General features: G+C 41.8%; 1 protein-coding gene across 1 annotated transcript; it reads right to left on the reverse strand.

The window, feature by feature from the left end:
• Window positions 1–456: 456 nt before the first annotated feature.
• Window positions 457–27287, reverse strand: kcnb1 (potassium voltage-gated channel, Shab-related subfamily, member 1). Its single transcript, XM_044022976.1, has 3 exons — window positions 27223–27287; window positions 24467–25115; window positions 457–3465 (listed from the first exon to the last, which is right to left on the reverse strand). The coding sequence occupies exons 2-3, from the start codon at window positions 25040–25042 to the stop codon at window positions 1540–1542; spliced, it is 2502 nt and encodes an 833-aa protein (XP_043878911.1). The 5' UTR covers window positions 25043–25115; window positions 27223–27287; the 3' UTR covers window positions 457–1539.
• Window positions 27288–27428: the final 141 nt, after the last annotated feature.

Below are 27428 nucleotides of genomic sequence, written 5' to 3' on the forward strand. Positions count from 1 at the left end.
CAGACCATATAACTCCAATTAACAAAATGTTGGTGAGCTGCTGCCAGCTATTGAGAACAGCTGCTGTCACCATGGAAACTAAGTGTGTACATATATATATATATATATGTATGTTTGTAACCTGAAGACTGTCTTCAATAACGGCGTGTCTCTCTTGTGACTTGTGCTCATGCATGAGTTTCATCAGTTCTGGCGTTACAACTGACCTTACACTGAAGTTAACCTGGTTGTGTATATTTAGTGCTATTAGAGTTTACTTGTCTGTCTGTGATACGCTCCCTCGTCCAGAAACCATGTGATCTCTTTGGCTGCATTCATGTCACTGATTGCTGAAATCTAAACATGGATTTCCATTATTGTTGTTATTATTATTATTATTATTATTACATACATACATATGTGTATATATATTTATTTATATGTATGTATGTGTATATGTATATATACATATACATGCATATACATATATACATATATGTGTATATATAATAATAATCTTTTCTTTAGATATGAAGAACAAGCCACTTGTGTTTTTCTGTATGTTGACTGGTTGGATGCAAGCATGCTTCATAAATGTGTGCTTTCAAGATTACCAACTGTTGTAATGACACCGGGATGCTAAGCACAACAATAACCACTGGTAGAGATTAGAAAGTATCATCCAAACTCACAGTGACATGACAACATAATGGGAAAATAAAGCACGTTAATGACGGCAGATGACGTGCACTGACGCCTTTATAGAGGATTGCTCTTCATGATTATGACACAGCAGACGAGCAAACCACATATCTCTATTGGACCATTCTCTTATCTACTATATAGATATATATAGATATATATATATATATATATATATAAAAATAAATCAGGTAGCACAATCTCGAGGGTGTGTATACATTACATCACCCATCGGCATTCGCACTCTCATACATGCGTACGCACAAACAGACACACCTCTGAAAATGTCAATGACTAAGGCTAGGTTTGGGAATGAAGGGCATAAGTGAGTAGCTTATAGGCCTCTAGGTCCTCTCCTGTATCTCCAAGACTACAAAATGAACTGGGACTCTGTAATGGGACAGTGAGCAGCTGGGATTTTTTTTTTTCCATAGAGAATATAGAGGCACACCCTATGTTGCTAAGACCACATCATTCAATTGGGTTACACCGACGTCAACCACAAAACTATCTCTCTCTGATGACTCTGTTTCCACTGGGATCTCCGAACAAACCTGTCAGCAACATGGGAGTGCTCCTTTTGTTTTGTGGTTGTGGAATACTGCTAATAGGAATGAGCTGAAGGAGGGGCAGTGACATTCTCCCATTTGGAAATGTTTTTCTTTTTTCTCCCAGAGTATTCACCACAAGTGTTTGCTTGGAGCTTATTGCCCAACGGCATGCTCAGGTCATTTGTGAAATGTCATGGTGAGACCCTTGTTTCTCCTTCTTCCACTGTCTCGGGCCTATGAAGTGTTTTTAGTCCGTCCAATGTCCTTACCACAAACACTCCCCCCGTTAGTCTCTGCTCCTCGTACCTCAGAGGCCTTTATCCAAAGTGTTTTGTCGCCCTCTCTCAACCTTTGGTCTGTGTGTCATTTCATGACTTATGTGATTCTCATGCGCTAACCCACGAATCCCTTCAAGGGGGAACAAGCAATTCTGGCCCAGCATTTTCTGAGCTGCTTCTAAATGGTTGGCGCCCCTTTGGTAATTGATGTTGATGCTGTGTTTTGGGCTCGATCCTGCCAACAGACGATCCGAGGGACTTGCATCGGAGATGTCGCGGAGGTGCTCGTCGTCGTCTGTGTCGGCGTCGATGTATTTGTTGATGGAGGAGTCGTGGAAGGTGAAGACACTGGGAGCCAGGGTGGTGCTCTCTGGTGACTTTGGTGGGGTCCTGCTGCTGGCAGTGGTGTAGATAGAAACTTCAGGACTTAGCAGAGAGTGGTCTGACAGGACCGAGCTGTCTGACAGTGGGGACCGGCCTGAGTCCCCATCACTGCGGCAGCCTACTTTAGGGATAAGGCTTTTTGAGGAGTTTCCAGAAAAGAAGAATTTCCTTGCATTCTCTGAGCACGAGGGCTTTGTGACAGACATGGGAGTCAGCATGGGCTCAAGCTCCCGAGTGGTCTGCTGGCCTGTTTTCGCACTGCCGTGCTGAGACAAAGCTGTAACTGGACAGTGGGAAAGTCGTTTGCTCTCCTGAAGGCTGAGGTCCATTGCTGGACTGTGAGGGAAACGTGTATTCTCCTGGAAGTCTGTAGCACAACTGATGTAGCTGTCAATGCTGGACAAGCTTTTCATATCCCCTACGCCCTCTCTGGTCCCTAGCACCGGTGGCCCACGATCCTGAATGGCGCCTAGCTCTATCTCATCCCTGTGTTTGATGACTCTGGAGGCTCTGTCTTTAGAATTAAGGTTCGGTTGTGACTGTGTCTTTGCCATCTGGTTGTACATCTCCTCTAGCTTCTGCACATTGAGCCTCTGGGGACTTGTAGCACAGGCTTTGCTGGGAGAACCTAACTCGTGGGCATTGAAGGAATGATTTGAGCTCGTCTCGGACGCAGCTCTCTTCGGCGTCCATTTCCAACGACTTGGAGATAGGTGGTTGTCATGAGGCCGCTCACTTTTTTCGATCACCACGTCCATCAGCTCTGCGCTCCGAGCAAAAGCCTCTTTCAAGTTCATTGAGACAATGCTGCCGTTTCGTTTTGCTCTCTCGAGTGCCTCTCTTCTTTTAAGTGCTTTTTCCTGCCTCTTCTGCTCCTTATAGAATTCAGAGAAGTTATTTACAATAATGGGAATAGGCAGAGCAATCACCAGCACTCCCGCTATACAACATAACCCTCCCACAATCTTGCCTAATAGAGTTTTTGGGTAAATATCTCCATAGCCTACAGTGGTCATTGTAATAGTAGCCCACCAGAAAGAAGCTGGAATGCTTTTAAACTTTGTATCCTCCTCGTCCTTTTCAGCGAAAAACACCAGGCTGGAGAAAATCATGATTCCCATAGCCAGAAAGAGGATAAGCAAACCCAGCTCATTGTAACTCCTCCTCAAGGTGAAGCCCAGAGACTGAAGACCCGTGGAGTGACGCGCCAGCTTCAGAATGCGCAGGATCCGCATGATGCGGAAAATCTGAACGACGCGGCGGACGTTCTGAAACTGCAGCACACTCTTGTTGGATTCTGTCAGGAATATGGTGATATAGTACGGCAGGATGGCCAGCAGATCGATGACGTTCAGTGGGCCCTTAAAGAACTTCCACTTGTTGGGGGAGGAGAGAAAGCGGAGCAGGTACTCCATGGTAAACCAGGCAATGCACACAGCCTCCACGTGGGCCAGTTGCGGGTTGTCTGTGGACTGGCCGAACTCATCTGTGCCCTGCAGCTCTGGGAGGGTGTTCAGAGACAAAGCAATCGTTGACAGCACGATAAAGAGGATGGAGATGATGGCCAGGATCTGAAAGACACATTTAGGGTAATATTAGTAATGATTTCAGAACCAGACGCATATCAGGTTAAAATCAGACATGCGTTGCATATATTCTCATTGTAATTAGACGGCTAACATTTACAAGGAGATTTGAATACACCAAGTAAGCACGGACAATCTGTGAATTCCAATAACCTTACACTGTGAGGGAGCCTTCAGTAAATGCCAGGTGACGTGTGGGATTGGCTGAGAACAAAATGGATTGGATTGACTTGAACCGCTTATTTATTCATGACTCGGTTCCATGTGAGTGACTGTGCGCTAATGGAGATTAATGTTTAGCAACCAATAATGAAAAGCAAAAACACAAAATGTACAGTATCCGTGGCTTGATTTTTCTGTATCTCAAACGGCCAAATAAGGAAAATTGGACGGATGATAGAGGGTTTTTAAAATAAATATGAATATAATTTACCAAACTGCAGTCAGGACATTATTAAATTGACATTTTACAACCCAACAACAAATGAGATCATTCACTGGAAATGATGGTGCTAGAAAAATCAAAGTTACTTCAGTGTATCCTGCAGGGAACATGAAGTACATCCAAACCTCATGGTGGCGCTAGACAAGAAGTCAGGCGATCACCAAAGTCACACTGGGGTAATTAATAAGAATACAGTATTTGTTGTGATGTTTTTCCTCAAATCTGTTCTCACAAAACAACTGAAAGACGTTCTCAACACTTCCCTCAGCACTCCAATTAGCATTAAGTGGCTCAGATAATTAGCACTAATAATAATAATAAACAAGCCCTCCATTATCAGGCAGAGATGACCTTGCAATCAGGGTCACGATGAACATTGTTAGTAGTCAGAGACTCTGGGGCTGTGATCATAGAAAGTGGGATTATGAAGAAGGTTTTCCTTGTGTTGTTTCACTCAGATTTGGGGAGTGGAGGCGGTCGCTGTGTATTTGGTGCATTCCTCTATCGTGACAGCAAGTGACACAAAAACATGCAACAGTCAGAGGAGCAGGACGTCCCCGAATCCACTTCACGACACGGTGCTTGAGAACAGGGAAGTCTGACACACACACACACACACACATTTATACACATACTGCCCCACCCACAATCCACCAATCTTTCCCAACATGCAAGAGCGTAGTGTTAGACTACACCTCTTTAGGGGAAAACAAATCCCCGCCTTTGCTTTGAAGTGTATTATTCGGGAGCTTGTTTGATCCGAACAAGCGACTCCTGCTGTAAACCACGACGAGAGATAACGGAGGGAAAGTCGCACTCTTCTCCGCTATCCCATCAGCATGCACAGCGCAGATGAAAGACTCTTAATAATATCCAGAATTCATTTTTTTTTTCACTCCAGGTGCCAAACAGCCCCGAGCGTGGTGTAAAACGTATTTGCTGGTTTTCAGATGTAATTTTCTCATCCAGTGCCCACGTTGCTCACAATTTTACTCATAAATAAAAACACACCTTGATGGGGGAACAGTATGTGACACAGCACAGTTAACATTTGCATATCACTGGCTGTTTGTTTACTTTTTCCTCACAGGTGAAAGCCAAATGTTGGAGAACGGCTTCTGTGGTGACTGGTTTTGTTATTTGTGGCCTAATGGCCAGTAGCTAAGACTGTGGTCAAGACATGATTATTCTAAGGAGTCCTATTGTGCTATTATGCCATATTATTGGCTATTTTCTTGAAATGACCTTACGTTATCTGGTCAAAAAGTGGCCTCACACTGACTTTGCAATAGAAAAGCTGGCAGGGGAAGAGTCCTTTTAATATCTAGTTCATCTTCAGCAATCTCCACCCGGGAATCAATAGTATTTCTGATGATTCTGATCTGATTTTGAACAAGTCTAGAGAAAAGTTCAAGGTCGTGTGCATGTATGAAAACAGCTTTCTTGTTTCTCTTTCACAGCCTCCCTCTGGGTAAAATAGTGTGGTTCCAGTAATAGAAACTGCTCATGCCAACTTCGGTTTAGAGCTTAACAGCCAAAAGAGAGCGCTGCAGAGATGAAACATTTCACTCTGTTTCACTGAGTAAAAAGCCAATGACAACTTTTTTCCACGGGCCACTGATGAATGTAAAACAACCTTTGAGCAAACTAAAGTTTGTGACAATAGTCTATGAACAAACAAGACCAAGGCTGCAAAACTTCATTGTCACCACCAAGTTTCCTTCCTGTAGTTTAAGGGGCAGAAAAACTTTTCTCTAATAGTAAATAGTTCTAAAAATAGTACAAGTTTGGACGAGTGTAAGGAGAAAAACACTCGAGCGAAGGCCGTAGTCTGACTAAGACAGGCAATCGGACAACTTTCCGAGTCCACGTATACATGCGGAGGAGAACATCAATTTATTGGTGGCGTGCATCATGAAATAATTTAGATGGAGCTCTTGTGGTTGTCACATTGTCCGAAGAAAGACACCGCATGATTTCCAGCAACAGCAGTTTACACGTCGTCTCCTTCTACTTCCGGGTCAAAGATCGGGGAGGACATTTTGGTACATACACAGAACGCCAAGTCCGACTCTAGTCCGACTAAGCGCACACATGCAGGAGTAATCAGACTATGAATCACATTATCCCGGTATGTTAGTCCGACTAAGACTAGCTCTATTTTAGTCAGACTAACTTGTTAACATACAAGAAAAACTGAATTTTCCTCTTAGTCCGACTAAAATCGGACTTTTAACATGCATGTAAACACACTGACTGAGGTTGTAGATCTGCACTCTCATTTACTGACTTGATATGGCATTTATCTTTTACAAGACAACTTAAAGCAGAAAAACACACAAGTGGGTTATTTACTGATGATGTATTTAAAAAAAAAAACCTGCAAGTTTTAGGGTCCTTTTTAAGTCTGTCTGTACAGTATGGCTATTTTAAATAAGACTGAATTTATCAGTTCATTTTCCAATTGTTTCGCACATTCGATGATATTTGAAAGTTACAGACTACAGCTTTAAGGCCTCATACTGTACACAAATACTTCATTTATACGTTACTTTGCACTTGTTTATGTTCACCCTGAACGACTCTTGAAAAAAAAAAAATCCACTTTGAGGATGAGTAGGAGGCTGTAGCTGCAACACAGCCTGTTTTGGCAAAAGCCCACACAGATGAGGTTTTGCTATATGATAAAAGATATCACGTACTCGTCGAAATACTTTCCTCTCAAACTGAGTGCAGCTGAGCCTTAAGCTGCATCCTGAAAAGGCATGAGGCTTTCATAAGACACCCATGTGACAGGACAAATGGGAAAGAAATGAATTATTTCAGTGAGATTTGGTCATCCATGAACTGGATCTCCATGGTTAAACACAGGCATCTGTGTAAACAAGCAGAGCAGAGCACACGATGCAGGGTTCCCCCCCTATAAGACTCCCAGAGGAAAATAAGGCGCAGAAGGAGAACAGGACAACAGGAGGTGACTGACAGCGTGGGCCTTGACAACAGCCTAATCATTTGAAATCCACTCCCAAGAGTAAAAGTGATGGCTAAAGAGGCAACCTTATCTACAACCAATCAGAGCAGGAGGACACTGTTTCCATAGCGTCAAGGCAGACATGAATAATGACCCTTTCTTTTTCTTTTTTTTCCCCCTCCTGCTCTGGAGGAAATCTATTTGAATCAAACACTTCAGGAGCAAAGTGTCGGAGCAGGGGAGGGGAGGGAGGGAGGGTGTTGCTGAGAACACAAAAGTGATGAAGGGAGAGGAAGGAGGAGCAGCACTGTCGAGAATGGAAAATTCTGACCAACTGTACAAAGTAAATCGCTGTATATTTATTTATTTATATATATATACTGTATATATATAAATAAATATATATATACATATATATGTATATATATCTATATATATATATATATATATATATATATATATATATATATATATATATATATATATATATATATATATATATATACATATACATATATATATAAACAAGCCATTGTACAAGACACAATGAGTTGCTGACAAATCACAAACTTATACAATGCTGCCACAGGACTGAGGTGCTATAAAAAGATGACAAATGGAGACTGTTATTTCTGACAATGGTTATGAGGTCAGGTTCCAACATGTACATTTCCCACTGGGCTACTGTACGTCCTGGTGGCCTCTGCCGTCACTTCAACTTGCTGTGCTTGGCTTGACCCCCTTTCTTTTTTCCCTGTTCCTGTTTAATGTCAATCAGCATAAATTTAATCAAACTATTGCACTGACAGACACGGAGATTGCACGTAAAGGAAGAGAGAGAGACAGAGAGAGAGACAGAGAGACAAAATCATGTACAGAAGAAGGTGGGGCAGGGTAACAGACACGACCGACCGTAATGTCATGAACACATTTACAGGCTATTTATGGGATCTGTGTGGATGCAGTCGCACAGATAAAGAAACGGATGTTGATAGTGGCCACGCAGACGTCGTTTTACACGAGCTTCTCTTTGACAATAATGGAATGTCAAATTTCTTTTTGCGATTAGTAGTAAATAACACACACTTTTTTTTTGTGCGTTATTTACGACTGACGCTAAACAATAAAGGCTATATAGTAAAAGTTTCCCAACACTTTCTGTTGAAACCACACATTTAAGGAAGCACAAAAGGAGAGGAGATATTTATATCGAGATGACGAATGTGTAAGAAATGGACAGAGGGAGTAAATGAGACAGGAAATGACTGTGGACACAATCAGATCACATTGGTTGTGGAGCATCATTGTGTAGCTCAGCAGACATAACCGTCAGTAAGATTAGATTAAATTAAACAAAAAAAAATTAAATTAAAAAAACAAATTTTGTTTTTCTGTGATTTCCGTGTCTCGATCTGAGCTAAACATTGTATGAAAGATGCCAAATTTAAAGTATTTCATATGTGGAGGAGAAATGAAGCTGTCAGACGTGACATTCACGGCACACACAGACACTTTTCTCACACACTGGGGATTTGGCGAGGTGGAAAGCTTGTTCCTGGGTTTCTCGCTGTCGTTGTACTTGGAGTTTGCTCCAGGAGCAGCAGCAGCAGCAGTAGAAGAAGCAGCAGCAGCAGCAGCAGCAGTAGCTCTTGCTCATTTACGATGACCTGATTTTATGTTGGCTGTGTTCCAACAGCTTTGATTAATTTTCTTTGTGGTTCATCACGGTCACGGCGATTAATCTGTTTACCCAGTGCTCGTGTCACGAGGACGAAACCTTGAACTTTGCACTAGACGGTTTTAAAAATAGACTTTCTTTTTAAAATGCGGCCGATATTTATAAATCAGACGTTTGTCACCAAAAATGCGATTTTGCACATGGACCAACATGAAATTGAAGGTCACTGATCATTAGCAAACAAAGAATAAAGTAGACTTTGTAAAAAAAAACAAAAAACTCCATTAACCTTAGCCTTAGAAGCAACGTTAATGGATTTTCTTCGCCACTCTTCAGCTCATCGGGGGAAATATTCCACTTTTTGCCTTCTAATTGAATGAATTATTAACATAGTGGATTATACTGGACACAGCTAATTGCTGCAGCTGATTAATGCAGTGATACTGAACTGAAAGGCTACAAGGACAAAATAATGAGCTGAAAGACACTTAAAAAAAAGCTTGGAATAATGTGTCATTTGAGTCATTTACAGAATTCTAAATGTAATTCTCTCAAATCAGCCACTATCGCATGTGACAACTGTGGAGTTAAGATAACGCCCTAGTTTTAACCAAAATGTTTCTTCACCTCCGTGTTGGTGACAGCTTGAGTTGAGGCTGCAGGCCTCATGATGTGCTGGACTTGGTTAGGTGCAGATATTGACTCTCACACTGGCGGCATCCCATGTGACTAAAGTGGAACTCCCCGACTCCCCGTGCTCCGCCTGGCACCTTCCTCATTAGCAGCGACGGGAGCGTCGGGCATGCTCCTGTGTTTTAGCAGTGGACGTTCCGGTTCCTGCGAGTCCTAACACCATTGTCCGCCGAGTCTCCCGGCTCTCGCCCGGGGAAACACATTATATCTGCGTCACAATGTTACTTAACTCCTCAATAAGCACGCGTTGACAAGGTTTTTTTTTTTTAGCAAAAATGTGCATCGTGTCAATAAATCCTGGTCCTTTTTTTAGTCACTAAGAATCCATTGACTTGCTGACTATTTTTTTCCCCATCATCCCCTGAGCCACATCCGAGGCCACAGGGATACCATGCAACACTTTCCCAACCTCGATTGCCAGCCACTGTCACCATGACAACCCCCTTGAAGCTCGACAGGAGGTGGCTACGTGGACCTGCTTGTGAAAAGCAAGTCTGACAGTCTCCTTCTCTCCATCTTTCACACCCCCTTCTCGCTGTCTTTACGTCAGTCCCTGACTTCTACCTCGTTTGAAGCTTGGAATCATCCGCACTGTTCTTGTCCCGTCTGTCTGTACGCGTCTCGCTCATTTGCGTCAGAGCTTCAGTTGCATTTTGTGAACAACTTCTTTAAAGTGCCATCCTTTCGGTGCAGATGTTAGCGCACGTGACCACACAATAATTGATTTTCGCCTTTATCACAATGTAACGGTCGGTGGTTTGGTTTGCATGCGAGTCATGCTGTGAGCGTTAAAAAAAAAAAATGTGTGAAAATTCACACCTCAGATGCTAATTGTAAAAGGGCTCTGCCTCTCTGCCTGAGAAAAGAGATGGGGTTTCCATGGAGACGGGAGGAGACTGTGTCTTCCAAATGATAGCTTGAAACACACACATTTGCTGGAGTGGCTCAGCTGTAATCTCCCCGCATCGCCTCCGCCTCTAACTTTGAATCGCAGATCCTCGTGTCACTCAGTCTCCTACTTCTTGCCCAAATGAATAACGGCCCTGAGATTGAAAGTGGTCACCTGTGATTGTGACCTATGACCTATGACCGACGTTGCTGTCTCCACATTAAACAAATCACTTCCTGTAGCGATGTCGTTGGCCAGCACGCGATCTGAACACCACAATACAGAGAGTCGTGCGGAGATGACAGACGATCGGCTTAATCGTTTGTTTTCATTGAACGGTAAAGCGCCGCGGCTTTAAGATGACAGATTCTTAGCCTCAGCTCTAAGTGTAATGCACACCAGTATAATAATGTTGGTAATCTATCTATTTCTTAATTCAGGAGCAGATAATCTCTGTGCGGTCCATCCGTCTCTTGAATGAATCCCACCTCATCTCCTCTCCCGCTCAATTATTCATGCATTTCAGATGAAGAAGAGAATCCAGACTCAGCATCTATATTTAAACTCTGGCTGGTCTATGATGGCTGTATAAATAGAAACAGTATAGGACCTGGTTTTGGAGCACCAGAGGACGGCCTTTTGCATTTGGAGGACACCGCGTTTGTGACGCGTAGAAAGGAAATGGAACACCTTTGTCTGCGTAGTGAGGCATTTCTGTAACGGGAAATATAAATGCTTATAATAACCATTTGTTTCTCCTGTTTATTCATGGCCTACAGAAGCCACACGCACACACACACACACACATACACCCTCGTCTTGGCAAAAACATAGTCTGCCACATTATTACGGAGTTTAGCTTCCATATTGGTAAATAATAAATGTATGATGCAATTCACACAACAGTCTTGCAGTATGTGATAGTTTATTTATCAGAGAAAACTGGAGAATGTGGCTGAGGAGGAGTCAAAGTGTAACTGATCCTGAAGAACACAACCCGGGCCCTGATTCCTGTGTCGTTTCTGTGTGAACGGGACGTGTGAGCGACGGTCATAGAGCGTCACTGTACATGCACACGCTTAATGCGCTTTGTAGTGTCATTTATCATTTAAAATGTACACACTGCAGACAACGGCAGGAGGAAAAACGAGTGGAAAAGATGGAGCGCACACTCACAAATGTGTGCGGCTTTCCTTCCTAAACATACAGCTTATACAGAGGCTATAAGAATGTGCAACATGGAGTGTCTTATATCCTTTTTTTTTCAGCACAACCTAGAAAATGTATTTTTCACCAATGATACAAACACACCCTGAGCAAAAAGTACTCAAAATGTTTAAAATTGGATTGAATTTGTGAAATTTGGAAAGTTCAATGTTCACTTGGCTCATTTTTATGAACAAAAAGCAAAGAAACAAACAAACAAACATGTCTATTTTGTGACCTTTGCACAATTATTGCTACTTTATATCACTATTTGCTACTATATAACCCATTAAGACTTACTCTAACCTTAACCATAATTACTACAGGCCTAATCCTAATCTTAACCCTAACCTCAGCCTAACTTTAAAACATACTGTATCTTCACCTTAAAATGTAGTAATTTACATTATGGGGACTTGCTTTTTGTCCCCACAAGGAAGAAAGTCCCCATAATGTGACTCTGTAAACAGGTTTAGGTCCCCACAACATTAGTAATACCTGGACACACACACACACACACTGTCTCCGGCCTTCACACTTTTCACACAGTCATACGTTTACCTTTCCACACGTCTCGCTAAGTGGACTGAAATCCCCCTTAATGAGGAAAGCTGCATCAGCTTGTTCCATGTTGTTCTCTGTACACACGTACACATACAGTGACAGAAGTGTACACTGTATTTACTGTAATCGCGACGTGGTCGCTCTGCTGCGTGGTAATGCCCTCGGGGTCAACTCCGCTGTGGTTGTCTATAGTACATAAAAAAAAAGGACTCACCTTTGAACCTAATTACGTGTTTTGTGTCCGGTAAATGACTGTGTGTGTGTGTGTGTCAGATGTGAACCGTCATGGTGTATAATGTATTAGACTGTATTTCAGGAAGATGAATGGGTTTGCATCACGCGTGGCAGAGGTAACATATTTAACTTGCAAATAGTTGACAGTTTCTTTAATGGATTTCTAAAAAAAACAAACCTTGGTTTTACAGTGTCATTGCACTCTATGGGTGCAAATGGTGACTGTTTTCATTAACATATTGATCACTTTCTCCAGAATAGAATACATGTCCTCTCTCTCTGTGCACCACAAAGCCATTACAAGTGCACAAATACACTATTTTCTTTCTTTAGAATGGATTAGTGGTGTTGTTGAATCTCTTAATGCTTTGGCATCATCTTATCTGTCGGAACGTCTTTGTCTTTACGCTCCATCCCGAGCTCTGAGGTCTGATAGTGTGCTGCTTTTACATGTTGCTAAATTCCCTGACTAAAAACCCAGGGCCTTTTCTGTAGCGGCCCCTAAACTTTGGAACGAGTTATCCATGGAAATGAAATCCGCGCCCCACCAATGATCATTTTAAATCACTTTTAAAGACACGCCTCTTCTCCTTGGCCTTCACTTCGGGATAAAAATAGTCAACCTGGACACTTCTGTGTAGTTTTTTTTACCATTTTATACCATTTTAATATTCTATTTTGTCACTATTTTACTGTTTTACTTCTATTTTTAATTGATTTTATGTGCGCTTTGTGTTGCTCTGCCTTTGCTCATCCTTGGTTGTTTTTTTAAATGTGCTCTAAGAATAAAGTTGACTTGACTTGATTAGATTACATTCAGCAGCGGAAGCGTTCATTTAACACACAGGTCTCAAACTCAGTTTTTCTTTTTTTTAAGTAATAGATTCATTTTGCATCATAAACACTTTTTTTCTTTTATTGTGAAATATACATCGTTCCATGTCAACACAGGCGCTTTTAATTTGAAATTCTGTGAAATATCTATCATTGGAATTTTGTGGTGTAATAGTTGGCCCCCGGGGCCTCATTTGAGTTTGAGACACCTGATTTAAAGGAAGTATTATATATCGGCAGTGGGCTCGAGCATAATTAGAATATTCATACAGCATTGTTGTACTCAGACTTCCATTCACATCACAATTATCCAGACAAAAGGGAAAACTATTGCTGCCACACTAACTTTCCAAAAGAAACCCCTGCAAACACTTTAAGTTTTTCCACTTTGGACATGTATTTCACATCTGATTTATGCCTAAAACATTATTCCTCTGTCCTCAAACTCCACGGAAAAGCAGCATCAGTGTTTTACGGCAGTGATTCACAAAGACTTAGAAAGAGCAAGCAGAATAGTTTTAGTAGTTTTTAATAGTTTTTAGAAATTTTATGTCATTTAGCATATGTCATTTTCGGAAAGTATTTTAGTTAGTAAATCACAATTTGCAATGATTCATTGATCAATCTATTATAATAATAATAATAATAATAATAATAATGATAATGATAAATTACCAATCTAACGTTGATTTCCATGTCTAGTAGACACAGAATTACTGTGATGTAAATACACTGAAAAAAATGGGACTAAATATAAAAATGAATTCCATTTTTCCCTAATAATGAAATATAATAACAATAAAAAAAGATCCCTCTCTTCATTTTCTTGTTCTCTGGCTCAGATTCAGCCTCCACGTCTCACAGTAATTAGTTTACGGTCTCTGACTCTCCAGATCTCTCCAGATCTCTCCATCTCAGTCAATCTCTTCATCTGTCTCTGTTTTCTGCTCCTCAGGCTTCTCGCCCTCACCAGCGTCCCAGTGCTCGCGTAAAACAGCTCGACTCCATAATGAAGGAACAGAGCAGCTCTGTCTTAGCAGATGTGCAGCGCTGTACTAAACCCTGCACTATTGACGTCTGTGAAATAACTGCCTGGACTTTACGCCACTGACTCCGCCCTTAAGTCATGTACAACACACCTGTAGATTTGGAACTGCAATAGTGGAGAAACTCAGCTCAACCATTTACATCAGGGGTGTCAAACTCAAATGACCTGGGGGCCAATGAGCATCTAGTCTGGTCAAACAGGGGCCGACATAGAGGACAAAAAGTGGGAAAAACAACTATTTAGTAGCTGGTGAGCAATATAAGAAATTCATTATGATATTAGACAGAATTGCAAAGTAAAAGTGCTTGTTTTGATACAAAATGATTCACAATAAAAACATATTTATGATGCACAAAAACTGAGAATTAAATTGAAAATTTAGTAAATAATGTCGAGGATAATTGTGATTAAAACAGCTCAGATATATGTAATTTCATGTTGAGTGTAATACATTTAAAAAAGCAATGATTACAACAGAATGTCTTATTACTATTATAAAAATATTGCCGGCAAATACATTTAGTCTTATATTCTGTCTGGCACAGTGATGGGCGGGCCGCGTGTAATCGATTGGAGGGCCACATGTAGCCCCCGGGCCACCAGTTTGACACATGTGATTTAGATAATCGGGCCGTTGTACATCATCACAGTATCACAAGAGCAGTGGAACGGTCATTCTTTCCATATACAGTTGCAAGAAAAGGAACGTAACTGTGAATGTTTACATGTTGTGTTCACGTAATAAACACGTAAACATATAACTGTTGGTGAGGTATTAGTTCAAGAAGACTGTGTTTGTCTGTCTTTGTGACTTAGATGAAGATCAGATCACATTTTATGGCCAATTTATGCACAAATCCAGGTTAATTCCAAAGGCCTCACATAGTTTTACTTGCAAGTGTACAGAACAACCGTGACCACTTAAAGGAAAACTTCACTTCAGTCCTGACTGCGGAGCGCTCTTTCCTCGTTAGACGAGCGTCACAACCTCTCAGCGGCGTTCTGTGCTCGTGTAATAACCTCTCCAGCGACTTCCTCCGCTCTCCAGAAGCCGCAGCCTCACTCCGACACCAACAACGGGGGGTTTTAATCCAGTTAAAGTTGGACATTTAATAAGGAAAAAAGTTCAAATGCTCGTGTGTCTGACGCAGCTCTCTCTCCCTCACTGTACAGAGAGAAAAAAATACTTCACTAAATTAGTCACTAAAAATGAGAAATTATTAATGTGGCTCTTTCAACCCGCGTGTTTGATGACATGCGACTGGATTTTGCAAAACAAATCGGTCGCCTTATTTCTCAGGAAAAAGAACTGCGTACGTTTTGGAGCCGCTGTTCGCCGCCACTGACCACAAATATTTAACTATTCAAATCAGAGTGTCTCTTGACCAAAGCATTATGTTTGTGATGTTCATTCATGCAGCCAACGGATAGATTAAAACTAAAATAAAGAAAGAAATCCGTCCAAAAATAGCTGCTTGTGTTCTGAGGCTTCAGACATCTTACGGTTTCCTGCCTCTGTTCTTCATCACAAGGATACATTTCTGCACATTGCAGTAATTCATAGAGCTAAATAATGTGGTTCGACTCATACGGACAGTGAGTACGTGGTGGAGACATCGGCTAAAATGCTTCTCATTTACTTCTCATACACCTGTAACGTTCAGGTGAGGCATTAGTGAAGGTCAGCATGTCCTCAAATGTCCTCAAACGCAAATTAAGATGCAAATGACCTTTTTCTCACAATGGCCTTGTGCGAACTAGTTGTCCTCACGGTCACGTGGTCATAAGCCTGATCCCAAAGAAGCAGAACCTCAACTCCTGAAACTCGAGTTACATTTAACCCTTAGAACATGGATGTTGTATAAACGTACAGTTTATACAGAGGCTATAAGAATGTGCAACATAGACTGTGTTCTATCCTTTTTTTCAGCACAACCTAGGCAATCTGATGAAAGAAAAGCACATTTTCACCAACTATATAAACACACGTGAAATTTGGAAATATGTCACAGTTCAAAGTTCACAAAAAGCAAAGAAAAACCACTCTATTTTGTGACTTCTGCACAATTATTGCTACTTTACATCACTATTATAAAATGAATCATAACTTTGACTCAACAACACATAAGAAGACGGAAAAAAACCATGCATTTTTTTAAAGCCTGAATATGTGACCTATCAACACACACCCCCAGGATGCCCATATAAGGAGTTGTGTATTATTCCCACGGCAAATTTACCATGGGTGCACCTGTGGCACAGATCCGTGCCGCAGGCGAGCACTAAGGGTTAATAACACATTTGTGCCGAGTCATTTAAAAGATCATATTTCTCCAACTGTGGAAGAAGAAGTGAACAGGCCAAACACGACTCAGCTAAAATGCTTTTGCTGTTTTTTATAGACATTTTTTTTTTACAGCATATGCGATATATAGTTTATACTTTTAGATTCTACATTTTTGTGTCCGATATCCGATCCAGTGATTTTGACCAATTCCTAGTTTAGGGTTGGATTTAAGGTTTTGGTTAGGGTTAAGGTTTTATAGGTTTTTGGTTAGGGTTAGGGTTAGGGTTAAGGTTTTATAGGTTTTTGGTTAGGGTTAGGGTTAGGGTTAAGGTTTTATAGGTTTTTGGTTAGGGTTTTATAGGGCTTTGGTTGCAGGGTTAAGGTTTTTAAAAGGGTTTTGGTTAGGGTTAAAGGTGAAGGTTTATAGGGCTTTGGTTAGGGAGGGTTAAAGGTGAAGGTTTTATAGGGCTAGGTTTTATAGGGTTTTAGTTAGGGTTAAGGTTTTTATGGGGTTTTGGTTAGGGTTAAGGTGAAGGTTTTATAGGGTTAAAAGATTTTGGGGTTTTGGTTAGGGGTTAAGGTGAAGGAGTTTTATAGGGTTTGAAAGTTGGAGTTAAAGGTGTGAGAGAAGGTTTTATAGGGCTTTGGTTGGTTAAGGTTTTTATAAGTTAAGGTTTTATAGGGTTTGCTTAGGGTTAGGGTTTATAGGGTTTTGGTTAGGGATTAGGTTAAAGGTTTTATAGGGTTTTGGTTAGGGTTAAGGTTTTATAGGGTTTTGGTTAAGGTTTTATAGGGCTTTGGTTAGGGTTAAGGTTTTAAAGGGTTTTGGTTCAGGGTTTTAGGTGAAGAGGTTTTATAGGGCTTTGGTTAGGGTTAAGGTTTTTATAGGGTTAAGGTGAAGGTTTTACAGGGAGCCCAGTTGGGGTTAAAAGGTTTTATAGGGTTTTAGTTAAGGTTTTAGGGCTTTGTGGTTAGGGTTAAGGTTTTAAGGGTTTTGGTTGGGGTTTAGGTGGTTGGTTGGTTTTATAGGGCTTTGGTTGGGGTTAGGTTTTTATAGGGTTTTGGTTGGGTTTTGCCAGGCTTGTAGTTGGGTTAAGGTTTAAGGGTTTTGGTTAGGTTTTATAGGGCTTTTGGTTGGTTAAAGGTTTTAAAAGGGTTTTTGGTTAAGGTTTATAAGGGGCTTTAGGATTTAGGGTTAAGGTTTTAAAAGGGCTTTGGTTAGTTAAGGTAAGAAGGTTTTTAGAGGGTTTTGGTTAGGGTTAAGGTGAAGGTTTTATAGGGTTAAGGTTTTATAGGGTTTTGGGTTAGGGTTAAGGTGATGGTTTTATAGGGTTAAGGTTACATTCTCTGAATAAATGGAAGTCAATGCACAAAGCTGTATTTGCATGCACACATGCTTTGTGTATCATAGATTTGTGTATCATATTTCCACATTTAACTTTTTCATAAGAATCAATTATTAACTGTGAGGATGTTGCACCATGCAAGTGCAGATCGCTGTGTGTGTGTGTGTGTGTGTGTGTGTAGACTCTTCATAGTGAAAAAAATCCCACCGTTCAGAGCTGCTAATTCGCTCCTCAGTGTCCACAAATCTACTCTACTAACAGACATACTGTATGGACTAACAGTACGAGGTGTAGGACTTTATTTCAACGTAACATTTAGAGGTCACAGAAGCTTTTTTTTACTGCTGCGTTTGAATGTGACTTCGGGCCGAGTTAGAAGAGACGTAACCACTCGGAGGCACCGCTGTCGAAGAGGAGACAGTGTGACGGCCAGAGAGAGAGAGCGACCGACATGAAAGCCGGCGCTGAGGCACTCGGTGGCTGAGTGCACATGATCCCCCCGGTTTATATCTGTGCCGCACACAAACCCAGACATAATGGATCAACAACCTGGGGAACCCTGATATGATATTTCCCCTTAATCCGCCATCAAGTACACATTTTTGACTTTAGTGATGTCTGGTCACACTGTAGCTGTCTGCCTGTGAGTTACTACACAGCCTCACTGTGTTACTGTCACTGTGTTACCAGCGAATGAGGACATTTGATCCAGCCCACACAACAATTCATAACCACTCAACCGTTCAAAGATAAAATCATAGACTAACATCCCTGGGATGTGTCTTCTAGCGTTAAGTCTGTGTCAGGTCATGATCAGGGTGAACGTGACCGAGAGAGAGACACAAGGTGAGACTGTGTCCCCTGCTTTGTCTGCAGTGATGACAAAGACAGCTGTCACGAAACAGGAAGGAGGACAGGAACAGGAACAAGAAAATGTTTATTTCAGGAGACGATAGTTTGACTAAGCATTTAGGCAATCCTGTTTTTCTAAGTCATTCAAAAACATCTTAACCCACTGTAGGAGAAAAAATGCCTTTATGTATTATATGGTGTTGGTCTCATGGGTAACCAGCAGTAATTTGACTTTTATTCTATCAAATCAAAAACTGTGTTTTGGGAAATATACCATTTTAGGTACTAAAAGTGATGTAGGGGGTACGCGAAGACAAACATGGCTGGAGGTCAAAGGTCTGAAGGCTTAAGCCTTTAACACCGAGCGTAACACAGACGACGACACATTTGCACAAGTTGCATTACTGTAATGACGCTTTATACGTTTTATAAATGCCGACGATTTCTGAAAGGTGAGAAGTTGCACGTCAAAGCCAACGTGCGCTTCTTACAGTAATTTCACTCGCCGGCGATTCTCCAGCAACCGCCCAGCGTTTCACATTTGGCGGAAGCATAGCCAGCGGAAGCTCGCTTTGCAAATGAGGAAGAATTAGATACAAAGGCTACTGTCGTTCTCTGATGTACATTTAATGCGTCCTCATTAAATGTGAAGGTCATATAAAGACGAGGGGGTCAAGTCTTCTCCGGGAATTCTCGAAGCACTTGCACGCACAGTTCTTCATGGGAAGGTACAGCGGCGTCCTTGAAACTAGGACACCTGTCAGTGACTGCAGAGCGGGACGGTCCGGCGTCCAGCTGAGACACATCATTGTCATCTTTTTGTACGACTTTCCCATAGATCATTATCCCTTTGACAGGGGCCGTGACTTTCCAACTGTCAGACGCGGTGACGAATGCTCGTCTGCGAGTGTCGCGTCTCGGATTGCGCCGCAGACTGATTTATGAGCAGGAATTCAGCCAAACCACATTTATATGTCATCTTAAGTGTGACATGAGAGGAGGATAATTGGAATGTGTTGCCTGCTGTCTCATGCACAATGCCCACTGATGGAAAAAGGAGGTGGTAAATCAAAGTCTTTGGACGCATGTAGGGCGAAGAACGGGAAACATTCGCGCTCAGCAAACTACGCAGATACGGAATTATATTTTGTCCGTGAAGAAACAGATGCCGTTCCAAATACAAAAAAACATAAAAGGACATATTTTGACCAACACACTTGATATACAGGCATATTTGGGTCACATTAAAATGGTGTTTCTTGGCACCACGCGGTGGCGGTTAAGTACGCCGATTTGTGCGACATCAGACAACCTAGTTTTAGAGCGGCTCGGATTTGATTAGTGCAAAAGACAGACACAAAGGCGGCGGTTTAGGGAGGAAAAAAAAAAAGAAAAACGAAAGAAAGGTAAACAGAGGGAAGCTTTCAATTGGCACCGAAGTCTGTGAGAATAATTAATGTGACATTTCCTTGACATTTTAGTCTCTGCTATAGTGGAAGAGCTCTGAAGACGGGAGGGGGGAGGGAGGGAGTGAGGGAGGGAGGACGCAGGGATATGAACCAGTATCTATGTAAATCATGACAACGCGGCGTGTTGCTCTTTACAAACATTAAAACACTGGAACCGAGCAGCAAGTGTGATTTCCCACACACACACACACACACACACACACACTTAGAGCACAGCCTACTTCAGTACCCACTCGTTCAGTGATAATAAAGCTGTATTTTTGTTGCTTGGAAACCATTTGTTTTGTGCTCGTCTCTCCCGTTCACCATCTGTTTATGGGGCTGTTACACATGCTACACATTTACATCTCTGAGCCAGGACAGGGCAGCGCAGCACACACCTGGGACATTCAGCGGTCAGCGACCGGCCACTCTTCTTTCTTTTTTTAGTAGTAGTGTTTGGTCTGTGGTTTTATATTTCCCTTTGAATTGGATTAGGTACTGATTAACTCGGTGTCTCACCGTGTTGTGGTTGCTCTTATTTCTGGCACGCCATTCTTTGCTGCAGGCTCGTGACACACACACACACACACAAAATAACCCCAGAAAGTTGTTGGCTGCTATTTTTAATAGAAAGCACTCACCCACTCATCAACGTGACTATTGAGAGAGCTATAAATCTTCAGGAAACGATTATGCACACACGCTGTGTCTCATTGTGACAACGTGCTAGTGGACGTGAGCATGTCAACGCTGATCTTCACACACTGGAAAAAAAAGGCCAAAAAAAAAATGAATACAAGATATTTCTTGCTTGTAATAAGCAATCCAATCCAATCCAACCTTATTTTTTAAGCACTTTAAACAAACCACAGTGGACCAAAGTGCTGTACAGAATAAATAAAAGTCCTAATAAGTAAAAGGTTCAAAATGAGATAAAATAGCTTAAAATAAATTTAAGATCATACAAAACACAAGAAAGAGCAGCCATACAATAAAAAAAACAATAAAATCAATTTAAATTAAAATAAATAAAAATCAACTGACAAAGTGTCAAAGGCCAAAGAGAAAAGGTGGGTTTTAAGGAGGGATTTAAAAACAAACAAGGACGAGGCCTGTCTTATGTGCAGAGGCAGATCATTCCAAAAGAATCTGCCAATGGAAGATTTCTTGAAATAAGACATTATATTTAAGCCTTACAAGATAAGGCTGATCTTGAAATTAGTTAATTTTTGCTATATTTTACTATTATTGTGATGTTTTGTGTCTCATAATAAACTTGTTAGTATTTTCCCCTCAAAAGTAGCATTGTTTTTTGTTTGTTTCAAGTATATTTAACACATTTTTAGTTCTATAATTGTGACACTGTTCTAGAGTTAAGTCCACCACCTACTTGACACAGTTTTCAATAAAGCAGATGTGTTGTCTCAATTCAAGTGAATTCTATTTCATCGTTTGCAAATAACACAGCAGCTTAAAAACCTTATGACGTGTCAAAAAAGCTTGTTTCATCTGAGATATGACTGTTCCACTTAACAAGAGTCTAAAAACAAGCCCCTTTATCGCACTTAAATCCTACTCTTGTGTGTGATGAGATATTTTGACTCGAAATAAATCTACTTTTTTTTGATTTTGAGTTCCTGCAGTGCAGAAATGTACGACAAGCCGCAGACACCAGGATGCAATAATGGACGCTGCAACCCTGAGTGGTCATCTCCCTTTTGTAGGCTACAGCACTTTCTTAGCTCTAACACAATTAAAATTGATTTTACATCTATTTGATTCCTATGAAGGAGATATTTCACTGACAGACTTGCAGCACTCATCTCGGCCTCTTTGTGGGTTAGCGCTGACATTTTCCCCCTCAGATCTTCTCAGCATCAGCATCAGCATCAGCCGGCGCTAAGAATCTGCTAAACTCCATTTCCATTTTTAATTGCCGATCGCTGCGAGCCAAAACAAGGCACGGCGCTTCTTATGAAAAAGGATTGGAGGGGGGGGGAGAGGCAGCCACCTCTTTGATCCCATCCAGTCCAACCAAGAACGGTGCGATCAAAGGCAGCTCGTGTTTAACAGCACACCGGCGTGGTTTCCCAGGGTTTCAGTTGCAGGTGTGGCTCCCTGAAAAAAACCCCACTAAGGGCAAGTTCTGTCTTTGTGCGCAAACTAAAGCTGGGAACGGCTGATAGAAGTCAGCAAATATTGCCTTCACAATACAGAGGACCTCACCATCTGCTGGTCTCAAAAGCACATGGCGGTCGCATGTAGCGTTACAGGCTTATCCGATGACACTGTGCACAACAACAGAACACAAACACTCACCGAGCACTTCACTTACTTTACACATTAACAACTTAGCCTCAAAATGTCTCTCTGGACGTCTTTTTTTTGCTTTTTTTAACCATAAAAGGACCAGAAAATGTCCTGTGAGTAAGTGCTTTTGTCCATTTTTCCAGAACAGCTTCCAATATGTGGCAGTTATTTACAATTTACTGCATGTTAAAATAGTGGTTTAACGATTTAAAATGAAGAAAAACAAAAAACAGTGTTCTTTATCGAGAAGAACACTGTAGTTGTATATGAACAACACATTTTGTGTGTTCAGTTTGAAATTGGAACAGTAAGAAACATTTCCAACTCTCTCCTCTCTGGTGCATAAAACCTCCTAAAACTTTGCATGGTGGTCAGGTCTGGCAAAAAATGTGATATTGGCACAGTTCCCAGACTAGTGTGTTGTTCAAGGGCTCTGCAGCGCCCCCTAAAGTGAAAACAGAGGTGAAATTGACTTCCACCGAATTTCCCAAAACTTGATGGGAAGATGTTAAAGACCAAGACGAATGAAAAAGTCGACCGTAACCATGGCCTCAACTCAACAGGAAGTCGTCCATTTTGGCGACTCGCATCCTACGTAAGTGAGGCGAAAGGTTGTCAAAAAGGTTTCGCGCAATCGCCACGAAACAGGAAGCGCCCCATAACTTCGGCATACATTGACCAATCGCCTCCAAACTTTATATGTGACACAAGAGACCGACCCCGACCACATCTACGGACACAAACTTGACCCAACAGGAAGTCGGCCGTTATACATTTAGCTGCCATTTCGCCACAAAACAGGAAGTGCCGTATAACTTTGGCATACATTGAGCGATTGTCTCGAAACATCATACGTGACACAAAAGACTGACCCTAAACATGTATACATTATCATTACTATTCCGTGTCATTTTGGAGTAAACATAAATAGTGTAAAATAAAAAGTGAAGACAGTTGAGTGAGCGAGACAGTGAAGTTGGGGAACTGCTGCACTCCCCGACTTGCATGGGGGACACTTGTGTGGGGACACGACTGTGAGCAGTCCTAGTTCTTCTTCTCGTGCAACGACGGCAGATAATGTTTCACCTTTATGTTACCCCCTATAATAAATGAAAAATATTCTAGCCTTTGTGAAGCTTTAGTTGTGCCACTATGCTAAAATCAGCAGGCAAACATGCTCACAATAATAGTGCTAATAGTTTTAACCTTGTGCCTCGGGTTGACAGCCACTCCGTGAAATGGGTGAAAAGGATTTGTTCCGTATTGGAAAGATAAAAGACACAGCGCACGCACTTTGTTCCTGATTATCAAGTCAGTGCAAGACCATGACAGAGCGATTATGCTTGATTTGTATGTGGGAAAACAAAAATCCTCCTCCTCCTGCTGTCAGGCCCTCTCCATCCGTCTGTCATTCATTCATTACTATCCCACAGAAAATTGGGCGCTTCTAATTGGTGGTCTGATTCACCGTGAGTCTGTATCATAGCAACAGAAATGCAGCGAGATGTACAGGTACAGCGGTGACAGGAGGATACTGTTCGGGCGAAGGTTGCAAAAATTGAAGAAAATTTGTTCAATTGATTATTAAACTCATATTTGGTTGAATAGAAAGTTATAAACCCTTTTCGAAAACGGTGAAACTGCAACTGTGAAAGTGACAGTGTGTAGTTTGTGTCGTAGTAGTGTAATGTAGCCTAATGTGTATAAAGTGCAATATGAGAGAGAAAATCCTAATCTTTAGCCAACTTTAAGTTTAATTACTCACACATTCTTATAACCAGACCTGATGTTCAATATTAACAGCCATATCTTATGATAAGACACAAACTAGGCACCTTTCATGGTTCCCTCACTTAGATATCAAGGCGTCAGGCATCTGGATACACTATCTCAAGCCTCACTAACTATATGTATCAGACCTGGCACGCTGCGATGATGCCTCACTGTTCAGACGTCTAGAATAAAATCTGTCAACTTAAGTCATCATGGACTCCACAGGTTGTCTCACCTGAATCCAGACAGACCCACACTGTCCTCCGTAGAATGATAAAGTGTTTACATGTCACTAAGTGCAGGCCTCTGTCATCACACTAGAGTGAGGATTTCCTCAACCAGTCACACATTCATCATCTCTCTCTCTCTCTCTCTCCCTCTTACGTAACCTCCCGTGATAAATACCTTTGCCGCGACAGACGAGCTGGGCTTTTCCAAGAGGTCCCAGAGTTTTTTCCGCTTCTCGGCACAGCACGTGTTGTCAAATTCTTCTCCCTCCCGGTCTTTCAGATTGTCCGCCTCCCGTTTCAGCTCCTCGTTCATCTGCTCCTTTTTCTGGTGGTATCTCGCTTGGCAACAGGACTCCAGGTAGATCTCATCGATTCCCCAGTAGTCGAGCTCTTGGCTGAACGAGAGGGCGCACATCTCCTCCATCATGTGCAGCTTGCCCGTGCGGTAGAAGTTTAGGATGGACGTGAACGCCCCCGGATGGCGGTCAAAAAAGTACTCGTTCTCCTCGAGGTTGTAGTCGTCGCACACCTCCATCAGAGTCTCGTGGTTGTTGCAGTCTCTTAACTTCCCCAAGCGTGTCCTCGGTAGCCTGTCTAACGTTCGCCACAGGACCTCATGTGGAAGGCCCCCGACGTTCAGCCGCACTCTGCGGAAGCATGTCTTGCTTCGAATGATGTCCACTGGCTCAGGTGGCAGTGATGATGTTGAGCGGGAGCCAGCTTTGTTTAATTCTGCCAAAGATTTCTCCATGATGACTTTGTGACGTGGCAGCAGGCAGACGTCCAAGGCTACGGACTACAGTTGGTCCTGTTTTCTTTCATTACTGAAATAAGAAAATGACATGATTAGCATTTGGCAGTGGCCATGAGACCCTGAGCTAATATGTTCAGAATACTGCACCCTTGTGATGTGGGCAAAGGGCAAGAGCCCTAAAACACATCTAACATGTAAAAAGTAGAAGGGAAATGAAGGAGGAGGAGGAGCCACAAAGATTGTAAACTGTAATAAAAGGCCACATTATTATGAGGCTTCACAAGCTCTAAAGACTGATAAACACTGGTGTCGATCTGGTTTCGATGGACTGACTGACTGGAGATTAGATTAGATGTTATAATTTCAGGGTATTTGCTGATGTTGTCATTCTTTACCAGATCACTAATCTACTCTTGGAATGAAAACATATGCAAGTCTGACTTCAGGTAAGACAAATGTTACAGAATACCATTCCCCCATAACCATTTAAACTTTTACATACAAACAAGCGTCAAAATTCAAATGAGTCAAATGAGTTATCAGCTTATCAACTAAAGCTCCTCAATATAGCAGTGATTTGTTTTGTGTCTGTGGAGACACAGCGATGCATTGTAAGTCATCACTGAAAAACAGTTGGAATTTGGACGGAGTCGTACTTTGAGAAAGCTCTGAGGGCGAAAACAAAAACTGAACTGTAAATCCTAATTTCCTAATATCTATCTATCTATCTGTCTATCTATCTATCTATCTATCTATCTATCTATCTATCCATCCATCCATCCATCCATCCATCTATCTATCTATCAGATATTGGTGCAGTTTTGCAACCTGTTCTCGATTTTAAGTTGTATTGTTTTTTTTTATTTGACATCCTTTGTCTCGTTTGTTTTCCTTGTTCATTTTTTTTGTATAGTGCTGTGATGTTGTTCTGCGGGAGCACCCTCGACCTCAATTTCGCTGTATACTTACACAGCACAATGACAATAAAGGCTATTCTATTCTGTTCGATTTTACTCTAATTAGCTGAACCACAGCAGCTTAAAATTGGCATCAAATAAAAAAATAAACAAATACAGGCCTTAAAGTAAATCTACAGTTTGTGTGTACAAGACCAGAAGATAGAGGACCCATACTGCAGTTCATAATGTATTGACTGATTGATGTGGATATGAAGTCAATTTGGGGACAATTGTTTTGGACCCCTGGAGCTTTCAGGGGCCCCCATGGCACCTGAATCAGGCTTGATGGCATTTTATTTGTAATTATTATATCGAACAATCATAATCACAATACTAGGTAACACAAGGTGCCCTGTATCTGTGTTTATTTGTTTGTGCCTCGTGCTTGATCTTTGCTCATTTTGATGCGCGTGCAGTCAGTGGGTGTGGACGCAGGACACCACCGAGCAGAGTGAGCGCTGTCCAGGCTAATGGTGCTGAAACACCAGGAAACGCTGATCACTCCCTGAATCATGGCGCGCGCGGTGGGGGGGACACACACACACACAACACACACATACACACACAGCTTACATTCTTCCTTCTTCTAACAAGCAGCCCAAAACATCTCATGGACGATTTTGCGACCGTGTGAATGAGGGCAAAAATTGCACATTTTCTATGCATATATATTTTGTGTGTTTGTGTATATCAGGGAGGCCAGTGACACCCCAGGCCTGCAGATGTGAGCACTGATCACTGATCTCACAAAGTTTCTAACACTTAGCAAAGTATTATGTCACACACGCGCAGATGATGGACAGACGAGGATGATGGCAGTGTTATGTCAGATGTGGGCCGAGCACACACGAGCTGCGGAGAAGCAGTAAGAAAAAAAAAAGGAAATGTAAATTTGAGGCAGCTTCCACCCTTAAAGTCAAGGCGTCCATGAAATAATGTAGCATTAAAGGAACCACACACACACACAAAAACCAGCATCTCCTCCTGCAGATTCACGAGAACAACAGGCTTTGGTGGTGTTTAATCATCTAAAGCTACAATGTTGTGAATGCTCAAATCCTCCATCGTTAAGGAACCCTCGCGCAGCTCAGAGGCTCCATGTTGGTGCAGTTTGAACGCACAGTGGAGTCTCCCATATACACACAGCACACATGCCACTGACGATCGAGCACAATGCACGCGGGCACACACATGGAAACAAGTTCAAAATGTAAATACCTGTGTGAGTTGTTGTCATCCTGCATCGCATCCAACTGGCACGTAGCGCTCTGTGAACGATCAATCAATCCGCTCACACAAGCGGAGATGAAGCAGTGGCATTTAAAAAAAAAAGGAGGCGCCGTTATTGGCTTACTATTGCCACGGTCTGAGCCAATCCATTTCCCCCTCTTCTGCCTCCGACATGGCAGAGAAATCCTCAGTGC

Source organism: Solea senegalensis, linkage group LG4 (genome assembly GCF_019176455.1).
Source record: "Solea senegalensis isolate Sse05_10M linkage group LG4, IFAPA_SoseM_1, whole genome shotgun sequence".
NCBI classification, from domain to species: Eukaryota; Metazoa; Chordata; class Actinopteri; order Pleuronectiformes; family Soleidae; genus Solea; species Solea senegalensis.

Bases quoted from the DNA above. Each gene is read 5' to 3' on its own strand.
- kcnb1 (XM_044022976.1), bottom strand. From the start codon at position 25,042: ATGGAGAAATCTTTGGCAGAATTAAACAAAGCTGGCTCCCGCTCAACA. The intron at 3,466-24,466 runs GTATTTATCACG...TGTGTCTTTCAG, and splicing joins GCTCGTCTGTCGCGGCAAAG to ATCCTGGCCATCATCTCCAT.